A 26,412-nucleotide genomic window follows, 5' to 3' on the forward strand; every position below is an offset into this window, starting at 1 on the left:
CAGGATAGTCAGATTCCAACCACCCCTGTCCGGTAAGAATGGACAAACATGAAAACTAATGCTTGAAAGATGACTCTAGAACTGAGACATCCAGAGGGTGGCTTTGGTGACAGGTGCGCTCAGTAACTATACCTGACGGGGGGATCCTATACTTCCTCGACACTAAAAGCAAGCAAGCCAACGTTAACTCAATAAAAAATAAAATAAAATAAAAATTTTAATTAGTATGTATTTCTTCAAAACAAACAAACAAACAAAAAAACCGTTCGAGCAATAAGACTCCTTGCAGTCTTACTTCCTGATTGGAAATTCACCACAGTCTCATTATCATACTAAAATCTCCACCTAGAGCCTCCCTGGTGGCACAAGGGTTAAGAAGCAACATATGAAGCAATCCACAGCCACTGCATCACGTTTGATTCCCAGCCAGCCAGGGAGCTACCCACATGGCAGCAGATCTCTCCTGACTCACCCGCTGCTCCCCTCAGCAGTGCACTTCAGTCTGTCTGCCTGTTCTGTTCCCCACTCTACCTCTGGTGGATCCTCTCATCCCCGGCATCTCTGGCCCATACCCCAGCTCTTGTATGCATAAATAAATATTTAAAAAAAAATCTCCACCTAGGGAAGAGTTGAACCACCATCTATGAACATACGATGTGCAAACACGAGCCCCCTCTGACACGCTCAGAAGACCGGCAGATGGCGAGCAACACCCAATCACCAAAACACCTTTGGCTCTCCTTTGCTCTCCTTTTCCTTTAAAGTCCTCTTACACCCCTCACTCAGGGGGAGAATCTGTAAAAAATTTCAAATTCTTTGTCTCCGTTGCTTGGAGATAATAAACTTCTCTTTCTTTGACAAAAATTTGGGTCTATTTAGGACATGTCTAAACAGGGAAGACATTGAGTTTGTGATGGAACCTACTACTGTTTATCTCTACCAGGATCTGCCAGAAGATAGTGTCAGACAATAACAAAATATGTATTTGTTGTTTCTAACTTTAATAGCTCAAGATTTTATAGGGCAGTATAGCAGTGGTTTCCACATGTCCCACCTGAATGTTATTGAATGAATGAATGCTCCTGAGGTCATTTCCAAGACACACTCTCTAGAACTCTTTCTAGTTGGTGCTTTTGGAGGCTGGAGATATTTGCACAGTTGTGCTTACCTGCCAAGTGCCAGACCACAGAAAAAAGAAGGGGGTTATTTCACAACTTTCTTCCAGAAAGGCTTTGGTTGAATTTGCTTTAGATAATCTATAACTGAAGGTTGGTTACGGACTGAGGTACTTCATATTTCTTGTGGTGATAAATCTATCAAGAGAAAATGGTACCTGCTTCCACACATTTCTCATCAATCTTCATGTTATCTTCTATAAAAGAGCAAAGAAAGGGGAAAATAGAATACAAACTATGACAAACAAAATTCTCTATGCATAGACTTATATCACTAAAACGCAGATCACCTTATGATGTTACTCTCACAACTATTGCTCACTTGGAGATATAAAAAAGATTCTGCTATATATAAAATAAAAAATTATGTTATGAGAGGCTGTATAACATAAAAATGGTGAAAAATTTAAAAGCATGCTGGACAAATTGATGTATATAAAAGAGAATAAAAGAATATAACTTGGAAAACCATTCATTCTAATATTCAAAACCCTTTACAATATGACGACAAACCAACTTTGTAGATTTCTCTCCTGCACATAACTTTTTTTGTTTGTTTGTTTAAAGAAAGAAAAAGTTTATTGAGGAGAAAAGGAACAGAAATAAAGTGGTTCTCTGCACATATCGTAATCTCCCTTTAGAGCTGATGTCACTAACTCTTCTTCTCTCCCTTTGCTTATGTGTTCCCTTTATCTCTACTGCTTCAAATACACAGATAGGAAACATAGTTGAGAATTTCACAACATTCAGTTCTTTATATTCACTTAGAGATTATTTTCTAGATTCATAGTTTATACCAGCAGTGAATTCATTAGTTTCTAGGATATACTGGAGGGTTTTTTTTTTTTTTTTTTTTTTAAGTCAGAGAGAGAGTCTGGACCAAGTTGGTAGCAGAGGTGGTTTCTTGCTTCACTCCTGGGAGAATAATCTGAAAGTTAGTACAGACTCGCTTTATACCCAGCTGGTTCTGTGGTATGGAATGAAACTGGAGCATTTCTTGGATATTGAAGACCCGCAAAGACTGCACCAGAAGGGTCACTGAGAAGATTTATGTTTCATTAAACAAGAGGTGGGTGGAGAGAATTGTCTAAAGATATCTTGATATTGCAGCCCAAGCAGACTGAGACACAAAAGCCACAGAGACGCAGCCCTGTCCAAAAATTGTTCATGTGCCTTTTTCCTTTTCCAGTTTCAGGGATAAAATGTGGGTAGGTGAGGCTTAAGTAGACAAGCATCTTGCTTTCTTGCTTTTGTGAGTGAGTGAGTGAGTGAGTGACATCATAATGAGTCATCTGGGTATCTGGGCTGGAGAAGGGGAGAGGTAGTAAGCCGTAGTCCCATTTGCCCCCAGTTGACAAAAGTTTAAATCAGGTACACTACTTGCAACTTCTGACCATGTTCTTACCTCTCCTGTATTTCAATCTTTTCATCCCTAAAATAGGAACAGTAACAATTTCCATACTAGGTTGTTTTTAGACATTGTGTATAAAACAGTTGAAACAACAGTTGATCAGTTTCACAACTTGGATTGTGTTCTTACGTTAGATTCTGGGGCTGCCTATATATGTTATCTCTTCTCTTTTATTCCTCTTAGTGATAGGAGTGTTTGTTCACCTCAGGGTACACTCTTAACTGAGACATTTTTATATATTAGGGTATTGACGACTAGCACACTACTAGGTACACAAGAAGAGCTTAATAAGTAGCTGAATCGAAGTGAATTTAGAAAACTGCAACAAATTCCTAGGAGATTTTGGAAAGGATATTTGGAGATGCCCAAATGCTACTTCTTACCTTCGTCCATAGAAATCACTGGGTACAGAGAAATGATTGAAGCAGAAAACCAAAGAGAATGAAATGCTATAATTACTTGGATTAATTTACAATAAGAAAAGCAAAGCACCGAAATGACAATAATTAATATTCTGGGCTTAGTCTCTATAAATTCAGTGGAGATTTAGTAACAAAATGATAAGTGAATAGAAACTAATGTATTTATAAGGCTTGTTGGAAATGCGGATCCAACTGCTTCTGCTCCTTTCCAGTCCAGTAAATTCTAAGAGCTGCTTTCTACTCACTTACAAAATAATGTACACAGCACATTTTAAGAACTCATACCTTCAGTAGAAGGAAGAAAAGAAGGGAGGGAGGGAGAAAAGAAAGGGAAGGTTAAGGAGAAAAAGGGATGACAACTATTAGTGAATATTTAGAAAGTATCTTCTTAATAATCATCTACAAATTTTTTAATAACTCATGATTAATGAAATTGCCTATACCTCTTGACTCTGTAACCTGCTCCTGAGATTTTTTTTCCCTTTGATAATATTTAAGCAGAGCAGAAAGATACAAAATAATACTATTTTTGCTGCATCTATAACAGCTAAAAAGGCTTTAAAAAAAAAGAAAGAAACGACCTAATCATCTAAATTTAAGTCAGTGGCTCTAGCCCTGGGGCTCTTGAACTTAGAGATTTGTAAGGATAATGATAAGGGCTACAAACTGTTTTCAGGATGAACTTTTCCAAAGTCTGACATAAATCACACCTAAATTACACAAGCAAATTAAATGTCAAACAGTGGTCTAGTGGTCATACTAGTTATGAGATAATAATTGGCTGCTTTATTAGCACGTGCTTTTAAGATATGGAATAGGAAAATGTTTTAAAGAAATATTTCAGTTTTGTCTGGTAAACAAACTCCCAGTACACAGGGGAAAAAAATATCAGACAAAAATTTTACCACGAAAAGTGTTTCTGAAAAAATGTTAAGTTTAAAGGTGATTACAATGTGGCATTGTTGCTGTTAGTGTCACTGTGTAAAATATGTATCCCACACTGGAGGATAATAGGAAAATATTATTGGTGTGAAGGAATTATGAAAGTTTTTTCTTCTTTCAAAAATGTCACTATACTTGTCATCATATCTTTTCAATAGAAAAATACTTTTTGCCTTAGAGAATTGAGGAATAACGTGGTTGAGGACTGGCCAGGAGCAAATCTGTTGCATTGGTGCTGTTGTCTACTTCAGTGTCCCCAAGTGGCCCTTCCATCTTCCATGCTCCCTCTTCCTAAGGCCTCATCCCCTTCTTTCACCCTTTCCAGGAAGCTACCTGAGGGCCACTTCTGAAGGGTCTTATTTAGCCCGTGTCAAATTTACCATCCCCAAATAATCCAAATGAAGTGTTGTGTGCGCCTATGCAGCCTTGCTCACCAATGCATGTGCAATATACACACCTGTGTATAATTCATAGGATGGATGCATGCATGGATAGATGGGTGGTGGATAGATGGACAGATGGACAGGCAGACATACAGACAGACAGCAGAGGAATTCTCAGGGGAATCTAGGCTAGCAACCAATCACTGAGGCTTCACTAACACAAGAACTTTTCCATTTTATAAGTCTTCTAAATTCAAAGGAATGAACGCCTATGTCAGCACTTCAGAGAGCTGCCAGAGGTTATTTGGGAACATTTGCGGATGCCCTCCTAGTCAGGAATTGGGAGAGAGGGAGCAGGCTTCCCCATGTTCCACGCACTAAGTTTGAGGTATCAGCATACTCACTCATGGTTGATTTGAGGTGGGCGTAATGCTGGCATGGTTGAGACCACCAGAACTCTCGTTGCTTTCTGTGCAAAAAGAAACACACTGTGAGGGGAAAAAAAAAAAAAAATTGATGCAGATCAACCCAGGTGAAATCCACCAGGAGAAGGTTTTCTAGAATTCTTCTACCCCCACCTAAGTGAAAAGGGAGATTTCCTTGCCAAGCACATTGTCAAAAACATTCTCCAAATGTATTTGACTTTTTAAATTATTTTTTTCTTTTTCACAGGATCTTTCCAGAGGCACATGGACTTTAAGTGAAAATCTATGTGTTTACTTGCCCCTAGCATTTCAGAACATGAGCCACAGGCCCTGCCCGTCTGGCATGCTAGACTGCTGCTGCTGGTGGTCCGGGTTTAGAATCTGCGGCCTAGATTCCCTCCCAGGCTGTTGACCTTCTCTACAGTTCCTTTAGAGCCACACAGATTTCAGTTCCTTCTCTGGTCCTTATTTGTGTACTAATCCTGATATAGGGCAGTAAGGGACCGGTTACAAGCCAATAAACTTGCCATTTCTGTTGCTCCTTGCAAGCCCCCAACCCAGCTCCCCAACACCACTTTCTGCCCTTAGCCCCAAAACTCAAGCCATTTCTATCCTCTGACTTGACTCCCTGCAAGGCTCCACCCAGCACCCCTGCCCCTGCCTGGAAGCCCTTTCACACACCCTCTGGGACTCACAGTGAGTCTTCTGTGGAGTCTCCCCAGGTCTTTGTCTCTTTGAGTCTGCCCTGTGCCTTCATGATCTTATTTTTTTTTTTTAAGATTTTTTAAATTATTTATTTATACAAGAACTGGGGCACAGGTCAGACGCGCAGGAGGGTGAGAGAATTCACCAGAGACAAAGCGGGGAGAGAACAGGCAGACAGACCAAAGACACTGCTGAGGGGAGCAGCGGGCGAGGCAGGAGAGGTCTGCCACGCCATATGGGTTTTTCCCTGGCTGGCCGGGAATGGAACCCGCTGTGCAGAGGCTGCGGACAGCCTCACAGCACAGCGCTCAACCTGCTGCGCCACCGGGGAGGCCCCTATGCCTTCATGTTCTAATGAAAACCCAGCTCTCTCTGAGTCACTTGAAAGGTCCCCTGAACCTTTCAAGAGGGGGCCATACCCTGCCCCCCCTCCCAGTGGTGAGCTGGTAAGCCAGCCCTGGGGGGAAAGGAGCCTGAGCTGCAGTGCTTACTGGTTTCTCTAGTGTCCATCCTTCCTGGAGGCAGATTTCCAGTTACCACCCTTATTTAACAACCGCGGATGTCAGCACAGGCTCTGTTAGCCAGCTCTGGCATACTGGGCACATGGCCTTCACCCCACGGCCTGGAGGTGCTATCTGTGACTGTGCTTCCCCTGGCCATCTCCAGACAATTTTCCTTCTTCCCTAGAATTCCCCACCCTTTAACTGTGATTCCCCCCACTCCTCTTTGGGAAGCCATTCCCTGATGACTCCTACCTAACTCTCAAGCTCTCCAGCTATTCTACCACAATTATCGATGACTTTATTAGGCATATAAATATCCCTGCTAACACCCCGACCCCTCCGTTTCTTGATTTCTGCTCTCCAATGACTCGCCCTCAATCTCTCAGCCACTGCCTCCCACTCTCATCTATTCAAGACCAATAACTTCAATTCCTCCATGATTTCCACTTCAAGCATCCCTTTCTTCTACCAAAACCTCCATCTTCCCAACCCCCAATCTGTCTACTCCACCGTGACATATAATCCATTGATCTTACTTCTTTTCCACTGACCCTTACCCCTCATCTCCCTCCTTAACAAGCTTAAATGCTATGGTCCTGCATTATAATCACTGCCTTGACCTTCTCTTGTTTTACTGTTAAATCATACTCTCCTTCTAATCTAGACCTGTGTCCCCAGGAGGCCCTCAGAATCATTTCAAATTTATGATTTTTATCCTTAGGAGAACCTTAAAGCTGACCATAAAATATTTATTCAATCTACTTGTTCCTCAGTTCTCAGAGAAACTTTTCAAGCTTTCTCCTCTCTTCTTTCCAACACCTCCTGCTGACCTTTACTCTTAGCTTGTAATGTTGTTTCTTATTTCACTGAGAAAATGAGGCTGGTTGAGAGAGAACTTAGGTATCATATCACTCACCCTCCACTGAACCCACATACCCCAGGTTCCTTGCTGGTATTATTACTGTGGACAAACTACTTGTGATCTTATGTAAGGCCAACCCCTTTACTTATATACTATATCTCCTTTTGCCTGCTCACAGATGTTGACAATTCTCTTCTTTCTCCTGTGTCACAAAAACTATCCCTCTCACTGGATAATTCCCATGAGCATTATTTGCTCCATCTTAAAAAATCTTCACACCACCCTACTTTCCCCTTTAGCTATTTCTGCATTGCTCTGTTCTGCTTCAGACAAAAATGTCTCAGAGTTTTCATGCTCCTTGTCATCAATTCCTTCAAATCCCACTCTCTAGGATTTTGGCCCCACGCTTCTGCTGAAATCACTTTTATCAAAATCACCAATGACCTCCATATTGCTAAATCTAAGGGTCAATTCTCAATCCTTTCCAGAGTAGTTGACATTGTTGGTCAGGAAAACTATACTGTCTTGATTTTCTTCCTGCCTCCTTAGTTATTCCTTTTCAGCCTCCCTGCCAGCTCCTTTTCTTCTTGATCTCTTAACACTGGCTGAGTCTTGGATTTCTTTCTATCTTTCTATCTTCTTTTTACCTATACCCACTCCCTTGGACCTCAAGTGCACAAAGATGAGGGTGGAAGGTTTAGATTCAGTAACTGTGGTGACAATTCAGATTTGAAATATTAATAGAGGACTAGAACTTCCTTTTAAAGTCTAGTTTTGACAAGTTTGTCTTTCCCCCATATTTCTTGTAATTTCCCCTTGTTTGACAGGTTGGTCTTCAGATAACAAGTCCTCCTGCATTTCAAGGAAGAGGTTGTTAAACATCAGCTATTGAGGGAAAGCAAGCTGACGCCCTCCTATCTCTGTGCTGACCCCTTCCCCCTCCCCTTTGCAGACCCTAGCCCATCTCCCCTTTTTTTTTCTTTGTATAAATAACCCTGCACTCTGCCAAAAAACAGGATGGTTGTCTTTCAGACATGAGTCTGCTGCCCTCCTCATTTGTCAACAAATTAAACCACTTTCCTTTTCCTAAAAAAAAAAGTCTAGTTTTGAGTCCCAAATACTTTTCTCTTTTCAGCTGAAATGATCATTTGGTCCCTTTAGGACATAAGATGCTTAGGACCTATCAGCAAGTTGACTTTGGGATTTATAAACCACTGTGTATGTGTGTGGTTGTGTGTTCTTCCATCTGTTTATCTCTCTTTAGCTCATGTTAACTGGAAAAACAGAAACCTCAGGAAGACATTTTACTTCCTGATGGCCCAGTGCTGAGTCCAGGAGCCATGATTCTTCTTACCTCTTCAGAAGATGGCTGGAAGGGATTAGGCCAGCACAGGCGCCAAGGTCTGAGATTTTCCGGGCCTGCCACCAGAGGGCATCATTCTGGTCTACAATCTGGAGGATGTCTCCTTTCTGGAAAGGCAACCCTGCATCCATGCAGGGGATGGTGGGATCCTCCTGCGGCCAGTACTCCATCATGGCGCGAACATACACCTGACAGTAGGTGCATAATGGCACCATCAGAAGAAACCTTGCCCACGACTAAGAAATCTTGTCCAGACTAAAATCGTCTCTCCCACCTATCCACTCACTGTTCCTATATATCCTCTCCATTCTCACCAAAAGGAGAGTTGCCTCTGGAATTAAATCAAAGTGTCATGAAGAAAAGGTGACTTCTGGAATAGAATCTCTTAGCTCTAAGAAGTTTTTGAAAAATGTTCACTACTCTTTGATGTTCCTTCGTAACTTCTTGTATCCCACCTCCTCTTGTATCCATTTATTGATTTGTCTCTCATGTCCTCAATAATGAAAAACACCCAACACAGTATTGAACAAATGTTCAAACCATTATAGAAAACAGTAGCATGATGCAAAGTACATAGTCATTATTATTGCTATTTCAGGATTTATTGTATGTGAATACAAAGGTTCAGTAAATTCTTACCATTTTCTGGCTAGTAACAGGAGGATCCAAAACTGGAACCAGCTTGAACATGATAGTGCCACAAGACATGGCCTAGAAAATGTCAAAGTTGGAGGAGGATAAAGCGCAGGGTTCTCTGGGTTACTGGGGTTGGGGAGATGAAATGACAACTCTCTACATCCAGGTGTAATGGTGACATCTCCCACAGGGACTTCTATAGGCCTCAGCAGCTAAACATCCACCCAAAAATGGGAATAGGGAGGAATTGAAATTTGCTCCTGCCCTGTTGTAGGACTCTGGGGACACTGGTCTGTAAAATCCCACACAAAGACCTGGCCTCAGCCATGAGCCCCCCATTTCACTGCCACCAGGACCATGTTCTCACAGGCACTGGGGAAGCAGATGAGATCTTGGAGTGGCATTCCCTCCTCACACCATCGGTCATTGATTATTTCCTGAACACATGTTTCTGCACCAGCAGCCCAGCATGATGGGGAAGAAGAGGGGCTTCCAAGTTTTCTGAGGTGACTGATAATCTCCCAAATCATTAGTGACAATGGAGAGTCCCTTAGTTGGAGACAGAGAACCTTTTAGTCTATTGGGGGAGGCAAGAATCCCCTGTGATAGGCTCTGGAGAACTGAGAGTCACATGATTTCATTCTCACAGTTAGGAATTTCACAACCCTGTTGTCCTGGCACCAAAGGGAATGAGGTGGAGGCATGTGCAATGGTCATGGTCAGCACTTGAAGTTCCCTATGCAGATCTTCCAGTTGTTTGTAAAATGTTTAGGTGCTTGTTAATAATCCTTATGACACACCCTCCTCTCAGACCCTGAGGCACATCTATGAAATCCAGGGTACCTCCAGGAACCCAGTTTGAGTGATCAACCTCAGGCCCCACACTTGGGGTGAGCATGAGGGGGGATAGGCGGAGGCTTGCTGCTATGGCTACTGACAGCTGGTCTGTGATGCAAGCAATGGTTTGAAGGGTAGGAATGGGGGACTTAAAAGAGAGCAAAGGCTCATAGAATTAAGCCATTAACCCCCAGCGACAACCACCAAGGACAGTGGCAAGGTCAGCAAGGACATCCCTTTTCCCATATGCTGCCTTCTGGTGATTTCTTTTCTAGCCCAAGTCTGCCTCAAGGAAGATGTTAAAAGGCTTCAGTTGTATAAAACCATCAGGAGAGCAAGGGGTGGTTTGCTCAGTGTTACCCTGTCCACCCCCGGCTAAGACACCAGTGGCAAAACCCAGGTGATGAGCGAGCTGATCTGGGGTACCTGGTGGGCTTCCTGGGGCTGAAAGGGAAGCTTGGGAAGGGAAGTCTCCCCCCAGGGACCAGAACTGGGGGAGGAGAGAGAGGGAAGGGAGAGGAGTTGCATGAAACAGACAAGGTCTAGGGGACTGGAAAGAGGAAGCTGTGAGACAGAGCAAGTGTCCCTCACTTTATAGTGCACACACTGTGGGCTTGACAGGACAGGTCACTAAGTCAGGAAGAAGGTGAAGAGGAGCCTGTTACCAGAATATGGATGACTTGCTCAGGGTCCAGTCCCTCAACTGAAATGCCATTCACTTCCACCAGTTTGTCTCCAGCATATAATAGCCCTGGGCAAACAGGAACACAAAACAAAGAAGACACAAAGAAATTGGCAACAACAAAACAGAAGCAGCTATCCCAAAGCTAGTTAACAAACTATCCAAAGCATGCACTACCATTTTAAAAATTATTGTAAAATAATAATAATAAAAATAAAGCAGACTGGCCATTCCAACTTACACCTCTACTAACATGCATAAGAACTGCATTTTTACACATTTCCACCATCATTGTGCATTAACTGATATTGATTTTTTAATTGTCATTAACAGGACATTAGAAAATGGAACTAGAGTACTGGTAAAAAGGTAACACTAGGGCCTCCCTGGTGGCACAGGGATTAAAAACAGTGCTATCAAGCTATCGCCAGCCACTGCAGCACGAGTTTGATCCCCAGGACAGCCAGGGAGCAAGCCACATGGCGCAGCAGACCTCTCCTGTCTTGCCCGTTGCTCCCCCCAGCAGTGTATATGGTAGATCAGCTTGTTCTGCTCCTCACTCTGTCTCTGGTGAATCTCTCACCTCCCCCGCACCTCTGGCCTGCACCCCAGTTCTTGTATGAATAATAAATGAATCTTAAAAAAAAAACACTAAAAATAAATGTCAGAGTCTTGAGCAAATGATAAATAGAAAGGGAAGGGAGGACATTCTTTCAAAAAGAAACAGGAGAAATTTGGGAGTTAAGATGAACCTTGAGAAATAGGAGGTCAGACAATTGTGCTTTCAGGGAGGCAAGAAGCAGGATAATGATAGGGAGCAGAAGCCACAGATGATGAGAATGCTGAGAAATATCTGGTCAACAAGCACAATGGAGTGTGCTAGAGAATGAAAAGTAAAACTGAGGCTGAAGGACCAATGGACTCAGCAGCTGGGAAGCCCTGGGGGTAATGTCCCCAAGACTGTTGGAGGCAAGCCAGGGCCCGGGGCAGGGAGGTGTGGAGGGAAGCAGGCACAGAACTGCTCATTTCAGAAACAGGGAAGGAAGGAAATGTAGCTCACCGGCAGGAAGGACAAGTAAGAGGTGTTTCAGAATGAGGAGAGTCAGGCCTTTTTGAAAGCACATGGGCCAAGTGAGGAATGGAAGCTGGGAATATAGAGCAAGGCAGACCTGGACTTGAATCCTGACTCAAACCATGCAACTTGGACCCAACAAGTTACTCAGTCTCTTGAGCCTCAATCTCCTCATCTATAAAATGGCATGATCATTTTTACTGAAACTGGGCCTCCATGGTTAAATTGCTTTCAGACCCTAAGAACACAGAAGGAAAAAAAAAAATCATACCTAACTTTCTCATTGAGGCCTATATTGACAGCCCAATTCACCCGCTCCAGCCTGAGCAGGTAGAAGCAAACTGCCTTGGACTCAGCTCCAAGGAAGGCCACAGGGCCAGGGTCTGCCAGTCAGTAGGTGGGCTGCCCAGAGGCAGGGCCCCCAGCCACACACAAAACTCCAGTTATCTGGAGAAAAGCCTCTTCCTATTTTTCCGTGTATGAAGTGCCCTATGACTAGCCAATAAACTCTAGCCAAGTCCATGTTTCTTCACACTAAGGCCACTTTGCAGTCAATAAAATTTAACACCTTCATTTTCAGCCCTGATCCCCCAAATCTATATAAATTCATTTCCTTTCTTAATTTGGAGGCAGGTTTGAATTTTTTTATCCTTCCTGTCTCCTTACATGTCAACATGTATAAACTTTCTCTGCCTTGGTATTTTGGTTTTAATGGAGTCTCAGGACACACGAACCTGATTTTATAAGGTCAGTAAGATTACCTTGAGAACGTAAACCAAGAGAACATTAACATGGTGCCCAGAATGGGAGGGGCCAATGGAGGAAGGGAACAGATGTCTGTGGAGCATTTATTCCTTCCTTCTTTATTGCTTTAACCAAGCAACATTAAACCACCATCTTAGGTAGGAAGAAGGAATTCCCTGGAAAGACTGAACATCGGGCCTCCTAGCTGTCCAGTCATGCTTGTCCCCTGTTGCTGCAGCTCACCGCTCCTTTCGGCCAGCCCGCCATGGATGACTCTGGCTACCAGGATGTCCCCGGTCATCTCATGCCGCTTGATGGTAGCTCCCTGGGGAGAGAGTACAGTGGAATCCCTTTCTTACTTGCACAGTCAGTTTTCAGGTGGCTTACCTCAATGGAGCTCTGGTCTGACCAGGCTCATTCCAGCTCTGGCCTGACCAGGCTCATTCATGCTTTCAAAAAGGAAAGGCCATTCAACCTTGGCCTTATGAAGTCTCCTCCACACACAGACATAAAAGAATATTTAGAACCTTTGAAATACAGAGAAAGCTCTCACAGTTACAACCTAATCAAAGGGACTCTTCTTAGAAAATCAATTTAATGCCTTACTTAGCTTCCAATTAAAAGAAGAAAAAAACTTAGGTGAATATATTGGAATTGAGTGAAATAAGTATACATGTCAGAGAGTCAAATATCTGAAATAAAATCTACAAGACTTGTTTCCCACAGCTCTTTCAAGAAAGGAAAACATTAAGCAAAAAATCTTTCTTAATGAAAACATTTCAACACTGTGTGTGCTTGAAACCACTGGTGAAAATCATTAAGACAGTTGATAGACATCTATTGTGAACACGGATTCCTCTCATGTTTTCTGAAAGCCTCAACTATTATCTGTGACCATGGACAAGAATATTGCCCAGTTAACATTTACTTAGTTCACAATTAACTCTGGTATCATTCTGACTGAAAGGATAAAATGATTTCCTTACCAGGGGCTGCTGGTTTTTCACCAAACAAACAATCTTCATGGCTTCCTCACTCTCAGGGATATTATCTGGCAGTGGGGGGAGAAGGGGTTCAAAATCTTTCTGAGCTACAGTGTCATGGGCACTGAGCAAGGCCTAGGATGAAGAAGGAATAGGAGAAAAGATGTCACACACAGGACACAACTAGAAGGAGACGATGCAACAGTGTGTAAGACATACAAGGACCACAGACACGTATGCCAGGCACAGTTCTCACACTGAGCCGAACACACCTATGTCATGGGGATTGACTCAATCTTCTTAATAACTGCAAGGCAGGTACATCTACTGTTCCTGTTGTACAGGTAAAGAAGGTAAAGAAGGCACAGATAGGCTAAGCATTACATAATATATTCTTTTCACTTCTGCTAAGATGCATTATTCTGAGACTTTCTTATTTCCTGGAAAGCCATGTAACCCAGGGTACTCCTTTGTGTTTGAACTACAAAACAACCTTGGTAATATTTTCCCTATTTAAGGCAGACTGGGGGACAGCAAGGAAAGCATCTTGCTGGTTTAATTTGCCAGTGATACCCAAGGACCCATGAGGAACAGAATGGAAAGTAGGAGTTGCCTGGTTTAGGATACAAAGAGCCCTTTTTAATTGTCCACTGTGTTAAATTTTACTTCACTGGTTGGGGAAGTAGTCATTCCAAAGCCCTGCCTGAGAGTATTGAGCAGAATTTCCTGGAACTCAGAGAAAATCACTGGGGTTATCTTGTAAATTAAAAATTTGACTCATAAATTCTATTGTTTCAAATGGAGCCAGTCTCTCAAAGTTCTAATGTGTTGGTAAATTGACAGCACAGTAAGTTTCTATTCTACAATCAAAGGTCCTTCGTGTGCTGCCCCCTACAACTAGTCATCACTATATTCCAAAGGCTTTCATACACTTTATCCAAAATTTTAAATATTCCCAAGTTGCAAAAGAAGTATTACTCTTCCCCCAAGTGCCACACCCTCCCCCCAATTTTAAAGGAATGATAGCTTTGGGGGGAAATTAGACATGGAAATTTCTGGATGACACTGAGCTAGTCACATCTGAATCCCACATCTTTATATACAATCTGTCAGTCACCCATGTACAGCAATAGAACAGCTCTACAGAGAGTGCACTTTCTACTCCAGTTTCTTCTTCCAGACTTTGGACATTTCTTATCTCTTTCAGCAAGCACTTGCCTTAAAGTGTGGAGCCTGGAGGATTTGTTTCAGTTCTTGGATCTCAGGAGAAATTGGGGTTTCATGTAATAGTTCCATGACCTGGTTGATGAAACACAAACATTCTGAAATGTTTAAACTCTTTACAACCTAGTTACCTCACCCAGGCTGGATAACAGATGAACTGACCAGACACAGTAATAGATTTTCTTAGGGCTTTTTCATCTTTAAAGTCAGAACCCAGGATCCTTTCTGGTTCATAAAATTTCACTACAGTAAGAAGAATGTAAGATTTGGGGTTAACCTAAACCCCAGTGCACCAGCCCGGGTGCATCACGTCTTGGAGGAAAAACTGACATAATTTCATAGGTTCTAAGACACTGGTCCCCCAGTAAGGTAGCTGTATGCTACTGTGAATGCTTCACAGGCAGGTTAATGTAGCTGATTTTTCTCCAGGTACAAGCTCAAGATATCTGGAGAACTCAGCTTAACCCCATGGGATGCTCCATTCTTCAATTGAAATATGGGAAAAATAATTGTATTTCAGGGTTTATCATTTGTTTAGCAATTTTGATGTTTGTTGCAATTAAAAAGTGCTAAACAATAAAATCTATTATTTTTATGTGTGTGGTTTAGGTATATGTTTGTATATTTGCTTTCTGACAAAACATCAAACTTTCAATATTCTAATCATCCTATGAATCTTCAATATCATCAGTAGTCAATATCATTACATAGAGTCAAATGAAAACAAGCAGTTTACTAATATTTATGTCAGTACAAAAGGATTACAACAGAATGAAATAGCATGTGTTTGTTTTGCTGTGGACAACTGAGAATAATTTGAGTTGTTCATTTCTAGAATTGAAGGGTAGAGTTTTTTCTTTTTATTATTCTATTTCTTTTAATATGGTTTGGGCAATCAATAATAAAATGGATTATATTATTCATCCATTCTACATCTGTGAAGGTGAGTAGATGAGGAATCCTACAAGGGGATTGCAATTTTATTTTAAATTTTTTTAAATAAATGCTTTAGTTACAGTTTTATTTTTTTAATGGATTTTATTTTTTTGTTATTATTTAAATTTTATTTTTATATTCCCCTTACAATTACAACCCCTTATTTTGACCCCAAGCCCTCCTTTCCCCACCCCTGATCTCCCACAGAGTGTCTCTGGTTCATAGTTGTTTGTTGATTTTGATATTTTCTTTCTTATAGTTATTCATTTTCCTGGTCCCTTATTTAAGTTTTCTAGATTCCTGCTATGAGTGAGACCATCCGGTATTTTTCTTTTTCTTTCTGACTTATTTTGCTGAGCATGATCCCTTCCAGCTCCATCCATGTTGCTGCAAATTGCATGTGTTTATCTTTTTTGAATGCTGAGTAATATTCCATGGTGTGGGGATTGCAATTTTAAATGGAATGACCAGGAAAAGCCTGGGCGAGAAGATAACATTTGAATGGAAACTGGAAGGAGACGAGGAAGCAAATTATGTGGGTTTGTTTATGAGCAAGCACATTACTAGCACTGGGAATAGCAAGTGCAAAGGGCCTGTGGCAGGAGTATATCTAGTTCAAACAACAAGATATCAACGTGACTGAAGCAGAGTAAACTGGAGGACAGGCAGACAATACAAAGCAAAGAAGAGATGAGGGCTACATTATGCTTGGCTATGTTAAAATTTTGATGGCTACTCCGAGATGAAAAGTTATTAGGGGAGTTTGAACAGAGAAGTGACACGATTTGAATCACCTTTTTGTCTTTGGTTCTTTGATGGCTGTTTTGGGAACAAACTATAGGAGGGTAAGGATAGAAGCAGGAGATCAGGGAGGAGGCTATGTTCCAACTACCTATGTAAGAGATGATAATGGCCTATACTAGGTAGCATGGTTGAGGTGGCGAGATTCTGCATTTATTTTGAAACAAGCACTGACAGATTGGGTGTGAGGTATGAGAGAAAGAGTCAAAGATGACCCCAAAGGTTTTGGCCAATGCACTGCAAGAACAAAGAAGTCAGTGCTGAGATGGAGGAGACCATGGAAAGAGTGTCTTGGGATTGAAGAGGGGTTATCACCAGGAGCTCAATTTGGGACAGGTTTGAGGGCTCTATTAGACATCTATGTCAGACGAGGATGAGGCAGTTGGATATGTGTCTGGAGTTCAGTGAAAGAACCAGACTAGAGATCAATTTTGGACTCATTAATATAACAATATCACCCTGTTCATATAGGATAAGTTGAGTCTGAGGTATAGGAAAAAAAGAGAAACTGACAATTGCTAACAATATTTTTTGTTTGTTTGTTTGAACTGGGAGAGATAGCAAGTCAATTTTCTTTCTTCTATGAAAACTCAATTAGATATTCTGATTAGAAGCATAATCATCCATCAAACCTTTCTATTAGTCTCTAATTCATTTAAACTAGCACTGACAGGAAACGGTGTCCTGTTAAATTGCTACTGTTGTGTGAATTAAAAATCCTCACCTCATGGGATAATGCCTGTGTGTGGAGTATGGCAGGAACAAGCTTCTTTTCTTTAAATTCCTGGAGGCAGTCATAGACCTGCAGCAGGGCAATGTGGGGAGAAAGTCAGTGATAATGTGTCTATTAACACTTCACATTTGAGGCTCTCCAAGGGGAAAAGCAGCCTGGGCAACAGCGCAAGCAGCTGGGTAACCTGTGTTGGTGGAGGAATACCAAGTGGACTGCCTTTTTTTTTTTTAAGATTTATTTATTTATGCATACAAGAGCTGGGGTACAGGCTAGAATTGCAGGGGGTGAGAGCATTCACCAGAGACAGAGTGGGGAGCAGAACAGGTGGACTGACTGAAATCCGCTGCTGAGGGGAGCAGTGGGAGAGACAGGAGAGGTCTGCTGTGCCATATGGGTAGCTCCCTGATGGGGCGGAAATCGAACTCCTGGTGCAAAGGCTGCAGATAGCTTCACAATTCTGTGCTTAACCCCTTGCAGCACCAGGGAGGCCCCTGGACTGCTTTGTATTCAATATATTGACACCATCCCAGGCCTGTGACCAGTAAGTGTCCTACCCTGGGAAGACAATTTCCTCATTGATTCTTCCTTATGTTTCAACCTGTACTTGTGATCCATACACAGCTCTATTAATCTTGGTGGGACAAAGATGCAATGACTCACCTCTGGACATCTGGCATCATTAGTCTCACACAGAAAGGCCCACATATACTGAGCAGGGTGTAAGAAGAGCCCTGTCGTGGGTGGCGGTGTGGATCCTGACTTGCACACAGGTCCTGTCCACAACTCTAGTATCGAGGACCCTGTCTATAAGTTACCTTGAATAAATTTTAAGCGTGATGAATAAAATGCCTTCTTCATCCTTTGGACTCAAATTACCCTCTCAGTTTGAGGGAACTTAATCATTCCCATGGCCACACAGTGAGCTTTCAACAATGTCTCTAGTTGTCAGAGAAATGAAGTCAAGTGTGGTGGCTCTCATGCTTCAAGGGCTTAATTGTTGGCTGCCACTGGGAATTAATCTTTCCCAACCTAGCTCATTGATAAAAAGAAAGTCAAACTTTCACTCTCGTTAAATAAACCAATTAAAGGTGGCATTTCCAGAGCTGAGATCAGTAGTGACTGGGTGGAGGAGACCTAGAAGAACTTGTGCACTGGGCAGTGGGCAGGGCATGAGCTCTGTGGCTCAGGTTCACCAAAGGATCTGAAAAAGAGGCCGGGCACACATATGCTTGTTTGTACTCTGCCCTTATCTTTTGTTTGTTTCCTTTGATTCTCCTATCAGAATTCCAACCTTGGGCCTCCCTGGTGGCACAAAGGGTTGAGATGCAACCTATGAAGTTGTCCACAGCCACTGCAGCACGAATTCGATCCCTAGGCAGGGAGCAACCCACATGGCGCAGCAGACCTCTCCTGACTCGCCCGCTGCTCCCCTCAGCAGAATATTTCGGTCAATCTGCCTGTTCTGTTCTCCACTCTGTCTCTGGTAAATCCTCTCATCCCCACATCTCTGGCCCGTACTCCAGTTCTTTTATGCATAAATAAATAAATCTTTAAAAAAAAAAATTCCAACCTTGTCTCTGCTGACTTTTAGGACTTTTTTCACACTGTGTTCTAGGCTTGATATGAGTACCCAGAAGTCTGGCCTGCTCCAAGTGCAACTGTTAATCTTGTTTTAGGGAAGTAGTTTCTCTCACAGAGAAAAGAGGTACAAGAGGCCAGTTCAGTTCAGCCTCCCCACCCATCCCCCTCCCCCGGAGTCTGTGCTCCTCTGCTCTGCCTCAACACCAGCACTCAGATCCACCTGGAAGTGGTTTCAAGTGACAATTGATGCAGGGCGCACAAAGCACAGACAGCCTACCAGTGAGGACCAAGGTGATGCTTTATCACATTAAAACTCCAGCTCTAGCTAATCTCAGGAGAAAAAATACCTGACAGAAATCAGGCAGTTTCTCCCCAGCTTTATTGAGATATAATTGATGTATAACATTGTATAAGTTTGAGGTATATAATATGCTGGTCTGATATATGTATTTATTACAGTATGATCATCACTATAAGGTTAGTCAGCATCTCCACCATCCAACACAATTACCATTGTATGTATAAGACCAACTCTCTTGGCAACTTTAGGTACACAATACAGCAGTGATAAACACAGCCAACATGCTGCCCATTGGATCCCCCAGAACTTATCTTATAACTGCAAGTTTGTGCCATTTGACCAACCTATACCTGTTAAGACTCCCCATACCTCTTAAGACTACCCCTAACCCCTAACAACTATCATTCTACTCTCTAATTCAAAGAGTTCCACTTTTTAAGATTCCTACATGCAAGTAAAGTTATATAGTATTTGTCTTTCATTGTCTAACTTATTTCACTTGGCATAATGCCTTCCAAGTCCATCTACGTTGTTGCAAAACGGAGGCTTTCTTTTTTATGGTTGAATAATATTCCATTGTATATCTCACTTCTGGGTATATGTCTGAAGGAAATGAGATCACTATCTGTAAGAGATGTCTGCACCCCCAACTTTTTTTTTAAGATTTATTTATTTATTTGTTTGTTTGTTTGTTTGTTTGTTTATACAAGCACTGGGTACAGTCAGAATCGAGGGAGGGTGAGAGAATTCACCAGAGCCAGAGCGGGGAGCAGAGCAGAGCAGACAGAAGGACCAAAGTACACTGCTGAGGGGAGCAGTGGGCAGCAGGAGAGGTCTGCGCGCCATGTGGGACCCTCCTCTGGTGACCGGGGAGCAGCCGGGGATCGAACTGGCACTGCAGAGGCTGCGGGCAGCTTCGCAACCCAGCGCTCAACCGCTGCGCCACTGGGGAGGCCCAACTTCTTTGTAGCATTATTCACAATGGCCAAGACATGAAAGCAACCCAAGTATATGACAAGGGATGAGCAGGTGAAGGTATTGGGTGTTTTAAAGCAAATACTGTCAGGAGAACTTCTTTACTCATCCTAGAAATGTTGCCACTTTTCTCTTATTTTAAAGATTTGATATTGATATACATCATAAGGCTGACCACACTTCATACTTAAGTGAAGAAAACATAACCCAAAGATAACTTCAAAGGGGTTTTTCTTAATAACATTTGTTCAGAGGAACATTATGGTAGAAAAATAGATGCTGTTGTATAGTGTATGAAATTTCAGCCAAAACTAAGAGCAAGAAGAAATTTTCAGGGTAAGAAAAACTTAAGATACCTAAACATACCTACAGATACCTTATTTTCTGATTTTCAAAAATGAGGAATATTTTTTAAAATTTTTTCATTTTCCTGAGTTGGCCTCAAAGACAAAGAGTTGTAGACAGATACTAAGGGCACTGCCAACTGCCATCTGTGGGACTGCCTTGATGGAGGAGGACGGTGGAAAGAAAAGAGCTGTCATATTCTTTTCTACCTGATAATTCCTTCCTAAGAGGCTTGTGGCACTTCTCTGAGGATTGCCTTCTAAGAATTCATTGCAAGTTGAAATTTTCTGCTGACAGGTGTCGCATTGGGTAAGCAGTTTCTGTGTCCTCAGAACCAAGGCTTCCAACACAGTGCTCACCTTCAGCAGAGCCTGCAGCCAGGGGGAACGGAGGAGATCATACAGGAGACACACTCCAGTCACGTCCCGGCTGTAAAACAGATCCAGGTCTTGCAGCACAAACCTCAGGATGTGGGAGAGACCTAGAAAAGGGAGAGGGCAAAGAAGGGGTGTCCAGTGAGGATGTCAGGAAAGCCGGGTGTAAATGTTAAAGACAACTCAGCTGGGATGTGCCATAGGGTCTCATGAGGGGGTGGGAATAACTGCATTTCAGGCCAAAAGATCCACCTTCAAGCCTTGTTCCATCACTTGCCATGTGAATTTCAGAAAGTCACCTCTTTGGAACCCAGTTTCCTTGTGGTACAAGGAAATAAGCTAGCTTTCCCGTAGGGTTGTTGCTAACATAGATAGAATGAAAGAGCATAGCACACAGTTGTTAAGATTTACACAAGTAATAATGCTTTTCCCTTTCCAATCTCACCAGCCTTTGGTTTATTTATTGTTTCCTGGATTCTCCTCTAACTCAAATATAGTTACTTGACTTTACCCTTTCTGAAAATTCTGATTCAAAATGTTACTCAAACACTCTAGTTCCCGATAGCTTTTTTTTTCTAAAAAAAAAAAAAAAAAGATTTATTTATGTATGTATACAAGAGCTGGGGTATAGGCCAGAGGTGTGGGGGGTGAGAGGATTCATGGGAGACAGAGTGGGGAACAGAACAGGCAGACTGACTGAAATAACTGCTGAGGGAGCAGCGGGTGAGTCAGGAGAGGTCTGCTGCACCATGTGGGTATCTCCTTGGCTGGGGATTGAACTCGTGCTGCAGTGGCTGTAGATAGCTTCATAAGTTGCATCTTAACCTCTTGCCCCACAAGGGAGGCCCCCCAATAGACTTTTATTACAAATGTTAGGATTCCACGGATTAGAGGGACTAAATAATATTTTAAGTAAATGCTTTTTTGGTGTGTTTTCATAGAAATTCTATTTGTTGCAGTGGTATTTTTAATGTAAACAAGTTAGGTAGTGGTAGGTTTATGCAAAGCATTGTGAGCTGGGGGAAAAAGATGATGAATTCACTATGTCAATTTCTTTCCTTCCTGTCTTTAAAATTGCTTGGACTTAAGACTGTTGATTTTAGTAGGACACTCAGAAGTGAATGACAAATTTCTTATAGCAATCACTGTAAACATTATCAGATTTTCTGCCCACTCATTTGATGACATATTTAGAGTGATATTATAAGACCGTTCTGGTCTAAGAAGGAATCCTGGAGCTACATACCGTTCCCTGGATTGGTTGCTGTAGAAAGTTTCTTGTCCTTTTTGGGCGGATCTGTTCCTTTGTTTGACTGTATCATCCCCCCGAGCTTCTAGAAGGAACTCAGAACTAGGAAGCAGATTAATAAAATCAAATAGCTCACTCAGTCATGCTGGTCAACAACTTTTTGCACATTGGGATATATTTTTGGCATCAAATAAAAAGTTCTGCCTTATAAATTAACTTTCTAAATTAACCATCACCAGTTGTGTGAAGGAGAAAACTACTGCTTTTTAAAACACTCCTCCTGCTGCCCTCTGTTTTTTTTTAACAAGTGATAATTATATTTATTTTCTTTGCCAACTCAATTTCCCTATCATTTAGAGCCCAGGAGAATCTTCCCTGGCCAACTCCACTAAGGTGCCTTGTAACCTGCCTTTCGTAAAATAATTCATGTAACTGATGACAATTTCAAGAGTTATGGGTTACTGCTGAAGCACACTCTTAGGAGTCCTTCCCTATACGTTAGGTAGGTTTGGTTTCAAGAAACAGAAACCCAAAATAATAGTGGCTTAACAGGGTAGTTTATATCTTTCTCATGTAAAAGTTCAGAGACAGAGAGATTCCAGGGCTAGGAGGGTTGCCTTACTCCAAGAAGCTTTCAGTGAACAACCTCCTTCAGCTCAGTGCCCAGACCCCCGGGGTGTGGGGGATGTTTCTCATCCTCCTGCTCCAACAAGATTGCTGGAGCTCCAGCCATCACGTCTACATTTCAGCTAGCAGGATAAGGGAAGGAATAAAGAAAATGAGGCCAAAGGAAACACATGCCTTCTGCTCTTTCCCAGGAGTTGCCTTCTACACTGTGGAATCACCTAACATACTGTGTAACTTTCAAATGTCCCATTGGACTTTAATATTGTTGGGGCTAAAACCTGATTAATTATCTGAGCCTAGAACCCTATGTTACATAAAAAAGCAATGTATTTTTGTACAGTTTTAATATATTGAATTTTGTGGAATGCTATTACCATAATTGTGGAATGACTTTACTTCGTTTTTCTTAGACTTTTTCAAGAAAGTTGCTCACCATTTCAGAAAATCATGGTAATGCTGCTAGAGTAGGGCTCCACCACTGCACATTATCAGACTATCTGTGCCTGCATCTGAAGTGGGTAGCCAACACAAGTGGGCTTTTATACAGATGCAAATGTGTTACTCCTTTGTATCTTTTAGTGTAGTGACAGCACATATTTACATATTGAATTATACAATACTTTGTCAACTGTAATATTTAATTTCTCCTTTTTATCATTAGTAGGGTACTAGTTTTTTTGTTTTGTTTTTTTTTTGAAGTTGTTTGGAAATCAAGTGTCTTCATTTGGGTTCCTCCAGAGTCAGACACAGAACAAGAATTCCAGTGAGGGGATTTGTTTGGAAACAGCAGTAGGGGAGGGGAAAGGCCAGTAAAGTGTGTATCATGTGACCGCCACAGGCAACTGGAGCTTGATCCCATAGGTAAACACAGGATAAGGGAAAAGGGACATTTATAACCTGAGCTGCCAGTCACTGGAGGAGAGCTGTTGGAAGAATGCATTACTTCTGGCCCTTCCAGCCTAGTACCTGCCTACTTTCAGTGATCCCAGGTACTGGTGATTGGAAGTTGGCCCAGAGTGCACCAAAAATAAGGACCAAGGGGGTGTAGGCTGGGCACTGAGAACATTTATTATAGTAGCTTAATAAAGGATAAATCAGGAATTTTTTTTACAGTAATTCAAATGAGTTGTTAAAGACTGAGGTATTGACTCTTACATGACTGAGAACCATTGTCTAGAAGCTGACATATTGTGGAGTTGAGCCAGGGAGGCTGTCCAGAAAAAAACAGATCATTATTATGTTGTCTCTAAGTTCTAAGACAGTGAGAACAACACAGGAAACTGCCATGAAGTTTCAGGCAATTTTCCCATACACATTGGGAGTTTGCTAACATTGGAGTTTGCTAGATTCTATGAGAACTTAGAGCACGTGCTTTGCTTTGTCCACTACCACCCACCCTACCCAGCCCCAACTGAATCAGTTAAATCTGCCTTTTCTTGTGCTCCAATTTTTGAGCTACTACTGAATCATTCAGTGCAGTTACATATAAGACTCATCTACCTCCCTAGAATACTCCAGGGTGCGGAATTGAGAAGGGAGTGTCCGCCTGACAAAAGTCAGAACAAACAGATGGAGAAAATTCATTTCAGTTCTTTAAGCCACTGTTTCTGGTATTTTTGGCATAGCAGCCAGAACATGATTTTCTCTTTCCTTTCTCAGGCAACTAAGAAAATTGTGACCTGTTGTCCTCCTAACACTTAACCCGTGCTGCACAGTTCTCTCATGCATTCACCTGTTCAGTGTCCAGCTCCCGTGTGGGTCATGTCTAGAGGGTCTGGAGAGCAGATACCTCATTTGTCCTGCCATTGCTGTAGTTTCAGCACATGTGACAGGGCTAAAGAAGAGGCAGAAAAACGGAAGGCCAAGACCTAGAAGTAAAAGGCTGAGAACTCTGAGGAGTTCCGGGTGACTGAAGCCTCAATCTGGAGTTAAGAGGTGGCTGGAATCTATGGGTCAGGTTTATCTCTTCCTCAGTCTGGTCATACTTACTTCCACCTCCTTTCTTCTCAAACTTTGAAATGGGGAGTTAAAGGAGATCTTAGGAGGTGCTCAAATGCAGTCTTAATTTTATAGGTAAGGAATCTTGATACTCAAAAAAGAGGTGCTCAGTTGAGTTTGCAATTCTGGTCTTTTAAGTAGCAGGAAGGATGGCCCATTAACCTGGAAGTTGCGTTACTGTTACTGAGTCCTGAGGAATTTTTTCCTAACAATTACTTTAAAATTAATCTGTATTTCCGTAAACTTTCAAAAAATGTAGTGATTACAATTATAATGCCACACTTTCTACCCCCATACTCTCATTTTTCAAAATAATGTTTCCTGGGCCTCCCCCCATGGTGCAGCCGTTGAGCGCTGGGCTGCGAAGCTGCCTGCAGCGTCTGCAGCGCCGGTTCAATCCCCGGCCACCAGCGAGGGTCCCACATGGCGCGCAGACCTCTCCTGCTGTGCCCGCTGCTCCCCTCAGCAGTGTACTTCAGTCCTTCTGCATGCTCTGCTCCCCGCTCTGGCTCTGGTGAATTCTCTCACCATCCTGGACTTCTGACTATGCCCAGTGCTTGTATACATAAAAAAATAAATCTTTAAAAAAAAAAAGTTTCCTATTAGAAAGAGCCTGAAAAAACACTTGCAAACTGGATATGTATATAAAAACACCTGGCTTCCTCGGGGTCAAAATGCCATTCCGAGAGACACTTTATGAGGGTTGGGGGGCGGGGGGAGGAGGGATTGGGGTCAAAATAAAGGGGTTGCAACTGTCTGGGGAATATAAAAATAAAATTAAAAAAAAAACAAAAACAATGGAATTTAAACTGTTACACCAATGTATTGGCATTAAATTTGGTTAAATATTTAAAAAAAAAAGAATTGGACTTTCAGTGAATTTAATGTATTAATAATAGGTACATAAGTTGCTTTTTAATGATGCATGCCTAAAACTTATGTTATAATGCAATGTTACTTCAATAAAATTTTTTTTCAAAAAAAAAATGCCATTCAGTAGGACTAGAAGAATTTTATTCTGAATTTTATTTCATACTTTAAAAAAATGGCTTCTCAAAACACTTGTTCTTTTGAAATTATACAATTCTCTGTATAACTTGAGTTATAAAATTAAGCCATTTGAATTATTCAGAATTATTTTAGCTAGTAACAATTAGCAGGAGACCAGACATTTATAAATCTCTGGTGGCAACTGAGGATAATTTGGCAGGGTCTCTTACCTGCAAGACTGCAAACATGCAATGTTGCTCCTATCCAGAGAAAAGTGTTCATAGAGAATACTGCCCAAGTCACCTCACTGTTCTAGATAAAATCTCTTTGTATATCCTCTGATTTAATCCACATAAGCCTGACCCAGCCTAACCACTAAGTTACTCATAAGCTCCCCCTGGTCACAAATCTTCTTAAGTATCCCTTGCACTGAAATGTCTAATATTTTCAACCTTCACTTGAGTATTTTTTCTCTCAAATTGCCAGCACATAGTTAACACTGTGTTAACCAAAAACAATTATTTGTGTTGATTATATCAGAGTAACAGCCACCTCACAACAGAAGGTAGAAATTTTAATGAAAGAAAAAAATGTGGAGATACTGGAGAGTCACTTGGTCTGTTAAGTTTTATTTTCTCATGTTATGGTGAGAAAATGATGGCAAACTTCTTCATAATGAGCTTCATCCATAATGAGCCCTGTATCAGTTCCTTCTGGAAAGCCCCTAACCGAGGTGCTGTTCTGCACTTAGTAGTTAGCCCATTCTGCCTCAGGTTGGAGCTACTTCTTTATTTGAAAATTTTATACTGCAGGAAGGTGCAGCGGGAAGAATGTTTGAAGGTATGTGTGACAGAGAGTACGAAAGCATACTGCTGTCAGCAAGGCAAAGGGCCTCTTATTCTCAGCCCCCTCTGACCTCAATTAAACATAAGGACTTCCTTTGCTCTCCACTATGGATGAGAACACAAGCTGGGAAGGTGATGCATTTGTGACTGTTTTGAGCAAAGCATATTTTACCAAAAGCACTTATCATGTTAGAAGTTTTCATTTTCAACTCGTTTTTACTTCATGAACTTTTAATGCATAACCCAGCTATGAGACGGCATCTCTGGCAGTTGCAATAGGAAAGGATA

General features: G+C 41.8%; 1 protein-coding gene across 1 annotated transcript in view; it reads right to left on the reverse strand.

Annotated features, from left to right (window-relative positions):
* MPP4 (MAGUK p55 scaffold protein 4) overlaps nucleotides 1–21,737 on the reverse strand; it is a gene marked incomplete at its 5' end in the record, with an annotated part of 36,056 nt that extends 14,319 nt beyond the window's left edge. The window contains 12 exons of the mRNA XM_084242803.1: nucleotides 1,334–1,372; nucleotides 2,970–2,987; nucleotides 4,738–4,802; nucleotides 8,183–8,379; nucleotides 8,831–8,902; nucleotides 10,330–10,415; nucleotides 12,406–12,487; nucleotides 13,149–13,280; nucleotides 14,364–14,444; nucleotides 16,831–16,908; nucleotides 20,401–20,522; nucleotides 21,662–21,737. Coding sequence (XP_084098929.1) covers nucleotides 1,334–1,372; nucleotides 2,970–2,987; nucleotides 4,738–4,802; nucleotides 8,183–8,379; nucleotides 8,831–8,902; nucleotides 10,330–10,415; nucleotides 12,406–12,487; nucleotides 13,149–13,280; nucleotides 14,364–14,444; nucleotides 16,831–16,908; nucleotides 20,401–20,522; nucleotides 21,662–21,737 — 1,048 coding nt within the window. The remainder of the gene's footprint in view (nucleotides 1–1,333; nucleotides 1,373–2,969; nucleotides 2,988–4,737; nucleotides 4,803–8,182; nucleotides 8,380–8,830; nucleotides 8,903–10,329; nucleotides 10,416–12,405; nucleotides 12,488–13,148; nucleotides 13,281–14,363; nucleotides 14,445–16,830; nucleotides 16,909–20,400; nucleotides 20,523–21,661) is intronic.
* Between the last annotated feature and the right edge of the window lie 4,675 nt (nucleotides 21,738–26,412).

The sequence above is a fragment of the Talpa europaea genome (assembly GCF_964194135.1).
Source record: "Talpa europaea genome assembly, chromosome: 1".
Taxonomy (NCBI): Eukaryota; Metazoa; Chordata; class Mammalia; order Eulipotyphla; family Talpidae; genus Talpa; species Talpa europaea.